Source organism: Parus major, chromosome 8 (genome assembly GCF_001522545.3).
Source record: "Parus major isolate Abel chromosome 8, Parus_major1.1, whole genome shotgun sequence".
Lineage (NCBI taxonomy): Eukaryota > Metazoa > Chordata > Aves > Passeriformes > Paridae > Parus > Parus major.
In genome coordinates, this window is record NC_031777.1 from 30,321,338 (window position 1) to 30,327,082 (window position 5,745).

General features: G+C 50.1%; 1 protein-coding gene across 1 annotated transcript in view; it reads left to right on the forward strand.

Annotated features, from left to right (window-relative positions):
• LRRC40 (leucine rich repeat containing 40) overlaps window positions 1-5,745 on the forward strand; it is a 12,375-nt gene extending 6,630 nt beyond the window's left edge. The window contains exons 9-15 of the mRNA XM_015636304.3: window positions 405-450; window positions 1,147-1,255; window positions 1,738-1,845; window positions 2,883-2,993; window positions 3,762-3,839; window positions 4,013-4,198; window positions 4,793-5,745. Of these exons, the coding sequence (XP_015491790.1) occupies window positions 405-450; window positions 1,147-1,255; window positions 1,738-1,845; window positions 2,883-2,993; window positions 3,762-3,839; window positions 4,013-4,198; window positions 4,793-4,898 (744 nt within the window). The 3' untranslated portion in view covers window positions 4,899-5,745. The remainder of the gene's footprint in view (window positions 1-404; window positions 451-1,146; window positions 1,256-1,737; window positions 1,846-2,882; window positions 2,994-3,761; window positions 3,840-4,012; window positions 4,199-4,792) is intronic.

A 5,745-nucleotide genomic window follows, 5' to 3' on the forward strand; every position in this document is an offset into this window, starting at 1 on the left:
GTAAAATCATACCTTAAACCTGTAAAATCATACCCTAAACCTGTAAAATCATACCCTAAACCTGTAAAATCATACCCCAAACCTGTAAAATCATACCCCAAACCTGCCTTTCCCCTAAAACCAACAGTGCAGAGGAGTTTGGGCTTCACAGGTTTATGCTGTGTCTGACCACTGGAAGTTGCTTTGAGAGGATTGAGGGAAATCTTTGGAGCTGTTAAAATCTGTTGAAATTTTCAGCTGGAATAAATAGAATTTTAACTAAGCAAGTTCCCAAGCTGCTGTGGGATTTTCAGTGGGATTTTTAGTCAGGGGTGCTGTGGGCTGTGCTGGCATTGTCCCTCTGCATTGTCCCCCCAGCTGCAGAAATACTGCTGAGTGACTTGGGGTTTGTTTCTTTTTCAAAGAAAGGCACCCAGGAACTGCTGAAATACCTGAGAAGCAAAATCCAAGGTATGTTGCTTTCTTCCACTTCATTTTAAGGAGAATGTTCTGAGAAATGAAAGTAAATTAGAATTTAGGGAGGGTGGTTGTTTAAATCCAGGTGGCCCCAGTTATCCTGCAGTAATAATTTCCTTTACTCGACAGTTTGCTGTGATATTTCTATTTCTTTTTCTTATCCTATTATCTAATACTGAATTATAAACATTCTGAATTGAGGATTATCCTTTACAAAACCCGACTCACCCTGCTCAGCTGGATGGGAATTCCCATTTCAGGCGTGCAGGAGCTTTTTCACGTGGATTGTGGGGAGTAATCAGAAGGAACTTCATAGAGGAGGGTTTGTAAATATTAATTATTTTACTGAAATTGTAGCCAGATGTGCTGGTGTGGACAAAGCTGCTCTAGGTGATCGTTTCCAGTCAGAATTCCGTGGTTTTTGCAGTTCCCAGCTCCCCACCCCACAGAGCAGAGCCTGACAGAGCAGCTGCCACCAGCACATCTCCAGCCCTTCTCCCTCCTTCACCCTAAGAGAACCCCCAAATCCAGGATGGTAAAAAACCTTTATTAGGAAATGATTGAAATAATCTGAATTGGATGATCCTGAGTTGAGCCAGAGTGGAGCAGGACTGGAGAGGGGTGGTGGCAGCTGCCTGGGGCCACTCAGAGCAGCTCAGCTGTGTCCCTGCACCCCTCTGCTGTCCCCAGATGATGCACCTGGCCCCAATGAAGAGCCTCCTGTGACAGCCATGACTCTGCCCAGCCAGTCCAAGGTCAACATCCACGCCATAACCACACTGAAATTACTGGAATACAGGTATTTGGGGATATTACCCATTCCTGAAGTTGTGAGAACACTGTCCTGTTTGATGCCTGTGGGTTTTTTCCCCACCTTCATTATACACCAAGCTGTCCACAAGCTGCTCGTGGGCATTTTCCCCTTGAATTTCTGTGCTTGGGAATTTAGACTGGGATTTGAAATGGTTTTTTTGTATTGATATTCTGCAGTAACTCACTGAAATGCTGAATCCCAGCAGGTGCTTTTAGTACCTTTGAAACTCTTTATGATTTTCACTTGAACATCTTTAGGAGGAATAATTGCTCAGTTCTTCCTTAAATGGACCTGGAAGGGTTGGGAAAGGGAAAAAAAGTCCTTTTTGGTGTCATTGTGGACATGTGGCAGTGCTGGGAGCTTTCCACAGCTGTTCCCTCTGTTCTGCTCTTTATGTTCTCTGAAAGAAGGTGGAAATGCCCCGTTAATTAGCAGGCAGTGGTTAATTGGTGTGACTCCTGTCCCAGTGACAAGCAGGCCGCCGAGATCCCCGAGGCCGTGTTCGATGCTGTGGGCGCCAATCCCGTGGCCACCGTGAACTTCAGCAAGAACCAGCTCAGGGAGATCCCCCCAAGGTACTGCTGGGAAGGACATTCCCAACTGGGATTTGCTCTCCTGCCTTTGTTCTCAGCATCCTGTTCTCCCCCTGAGCTGTTTGTGCACACAGATCTCAGCTTGAGGATGCCCAGGTGGGGCTGTGCAGTCCCTGGGGCCAGCCACAGCCAAGGAAAAGCTTTGCCTGGCACTGCTGGGAACAAATAATCCCTCTGTGTCAGAAAGAAGGTTGCTGGGTCTCTGGCAGCCCCAAAAAAATCACCCACACTGGTTTTTGAGGACAGCTGAATTTATTCCCAGGTGTGGGGAGCACTGGAGCACTGGCACAGGCAGATCAGGGAGGTGCAGTCCCAGAGGGACAAAAAGGATTCTCAGGCTCAGTTTTGGGAGCTGCTGCTTGTGCATCCCATACTTTGTCACGGTGTGAGGGGCTGCTGAACTCCCTGGGATAGGTGTGCCTCAGAATTCCCTGCCAATCCAGACAGGACACAGGAGTGTTTTCTCATTTAATTGCCTTTTGTTTTAGGGCTAAGCCAGAGATTCTGTTTGAGGGGTTCAGCAGAGAATTTTTGGAGCTGTTAAAGCTTTTACACCAAAGCTATTATGTGCTTTATTATGTTAGTACAATAAATCAATGCAGCAGCAGATACTCCCAGAATTTGTAACAGCACAACAGGAGAACAGAAACAAAAGATGGGAAAAAGTAGGATTTTTTGTCAGGTGTTCTGGCTGCAGAAGAAGGAGTGTTAAAGCATCTCCAGGGCAGGAGGTGGCAGTGATGTCACCTGTGGTCTCTGAAATAGCTCCTGACTGCATTTACTGAGGAGGCTTTGGGTAGCAGCATTTGTGAGAGAAAATGCAATAACTGTAGGTAAATGTTTGGAGCTTTGTTTTACCCCCAGGCTGGAGGAGCACAGGTGGCATTGCATGACCTCCCCAAAATCCCTTCAGAAAAAACACAACATGTCCTTGATTTGTAGAATACACCAGTTTTTATAATAACTTAAAAAGCAACCATGAGCTTCCATAACAAGAGCACCTTCCTTTTGTGCTTCAGGCTGGTGGAGCTGAAAGATTCCGTTTGTGATGTCAGCCTGGGCTTCAACAAAATCTCCTCCATTTCCTCAGAGCTGTGCCTGCTCCAGAAATTAACACATTTGGATCTCAGGTTTGTGATGTGTGCTGCAATTCCTTGCCTGGGAGCTTCTTTCCCTGCCTCCCTCCCCAAAGCAGCCATCTGTTCCAGTGGGATGGCAGTGCTGAAATCAGCTCTCACTCCCAATCTTCCTCCCTGGCTGAGCTGCAACAGGACGTGGCCTACATTTGGGCCTCGATAAAGAAGACACAGGAAGAAATGGACCAGTTCTGAGCTGTGCTGGGGGAGAGATCCTCAGTCAGAGAAGGGTTCTGAGATTTCAAAACGCTCCCACCACCCCCCAGAAGAGAACCACACCAAAAAATCTTGGGAATTAGCACAGGGAAGGTGCAGGCTTTGTTGCACTGCCAGAAAGAGAGGCAAGAGATGGTTCCTTGTTGTCACCTTCTCTCCTGTGATTCCTGAGAAATGCTCCTGGCATTGTTTCAATCAGGATTAGCTCAATCCATTGATTTTGGGGAGCTTTAAATAATAATAACAAATAATAATAACCTGATTGAGTTTGGCTCCAGGGGCTGGGCACTTTGAGGAGCTCTCCTCTGGAAACACAGAGCTAAATTTCCAGGCAGGTTTGTGCAGTTGGTGGTTGCTTGGGAATACTTGGGAATCTTTAGAGGACAGGCTTGGAGTGTCCTCCTGGCAGAAATGGGAATCCCTGGCATGCTCTTGCCCCTGTTATGAGGCAGTGAACTGGCCCCAGACTGTGCAGCTGATCTGGGAATTCTCAGCCAAACCCCCAACTAAGTTTAGTGCTTGTTGTTTGTTTTTCTTTAATAACAGAAACAATGTTCTGACAGCCTTGCCTGAGGAAATGGAGGCACTGAAAAGACTGCACACAATAAATCTTGCTTTTAATAGGTGAGCAACTCTTCAGATTTTTTTTTTTTTAATACAATAATGGAAAGAGCTGGGCTGAATTTGACACAACTTTCCTGTGATGTGAGAACAAGGAGCCGCTTCAGCGAGCTGGGATGAAGTGCTCCTCTTTTGAATGCCCTGTTTCTGACTGTCCCACCTCTCTCTCCCTGAAGGTTTAAGGTGTTTCCCAGTGTCCTGTATCACCTCCCAGCCCTGGAGACCATCCTGCTCAGCAACAACCAGGTGGGATCCATTGACCCCCTGCAGCTGAAGGCCCTGGACAAGCTGGGAACGCTGGACCTGCAGAACAATGACCTCCTCCAGGTGCCCCCAGAGCTGGGCAACTGTGAGAACCTCAGGTGTGTGGGGTCATGGGGGCCTGCTTACAAACACCTGAGTCCTTCAGGGAATGTTTGCCAGAGGAAAAAGCACCCAGTGGCCTAAAAGTGTCCCTTTGACAGTCCCTAGAACAGGATAGTTTCTTCCATAATCTCTTCCCTAATTTCTCAATATTGCAGAGAGTTGTGGGAGTTGTTTCATCATTTAGAACAGATGTTGGGGGTCTGTGGGTTGTGTGAAGCTGGTGGTGGAGCCTTTGTGGGGATGACATTTCCTCTGCTCCCACTGAGCAGGGAGGTTGGACCAGCTGCTCCCTTCCAGCCTGAGCCACTCTGGAATTCTGTTTCTATATTCCAGAAGTTCTTCTCGCTCCTCCTGGCAGAGGCTGCAGGAGTGGGGTGTGTGCTACACCCCCACTGATTTATCAGCATAAATTAAGACTCAGCTGTCTCAAAGCTCAGCTGCTGAGGATGAGGGAAGCAGAAACCCAAACTCCTTTGTCAGGACAGAAGGGGAATTATCCAGGAATTTCAAAGGCCTCAGAAATCTGTGTGCAGTGGATGAGTGTGCTGGCACAAGGAGTTTTTACCCCAGTAACTAATCCCCGTTTGCAGGAGCCTGCTGCTGGAAGGGAACCCGTTCCGCACGCCCCGCGCCGCCGTGCTGGCCAAGGGCACGGCTGCCGTGCTGGAGTACCTGCGGAGCCGTATTCCCACCTGAGCCCTGGGCATTGCTCCTGGGCCTGGGCACTGCTCCTGGGCCTGGGGACTGCTCCTGGGCCTGGGCACTGCTCCTGGGCCTGGGCACTGCTCCTGGGCCTGGGCATTCCCTCCTGGGCCTGGGCATTCCCTCCTGGGCCTGGGCATTCCCTCCTGGGCCTGGGCATTCCCTCCTGGGCCTGGGCATTCCCTCCTGGGCCTGGGAATTCCCTCCTGGGCCTGGGCATTCCCTCCCCTGGGCATTCCCTCCTGAGCTTGGCCATTCCCACCTGAGCCCTGAGCCTGGCCTGGCATTCCCGCCTGAGCCTGGCCTGGCCAAGGGCAGGGCTGCACTGCTGGAACACCTGCAGAGCCACATTCCAGCCCCACAGGAGCAGGCTGGTCCCCCCTGTCCCACCAGCAGCCCTGGGCTCCACTGCCCCCATCCTTCTGCTCCTGGCTGGGAGTCTGCCCAGCCACGAGCCTTTGTTGCAGTGTTAAAAACCCAGGTGTGGAACATTCCCTGCCCTCTGCATGTTCCAGCAGGGATTTCAGCATCCTACCCTGTGTTTGCAATAAAGGACAGCAGGGAAAGCTGCCTTCAGCACAGCCACAGTGCTTCCTGCAGCTGAGCTGGGCTCTGGAGAGAGTCGTCACCATCAGAGCCTTGGGGCCAAAGGCAGAAGGGAGCACTGTGGGTTTTGGATTCCTTTTTTATCTTGTGTCACTGCTGTCCCCAGAACTGCCCCGGTGTGAGGTGGACTGCTTGAGCTGTGAGGGGGTGAGAGGTGCCCCAGGTGTGTGCAGGGCTCACCTGGGTCAGAGGGGCTGGTGCTGCATGGAGACAATAAATGTTCCCTTGGACATCT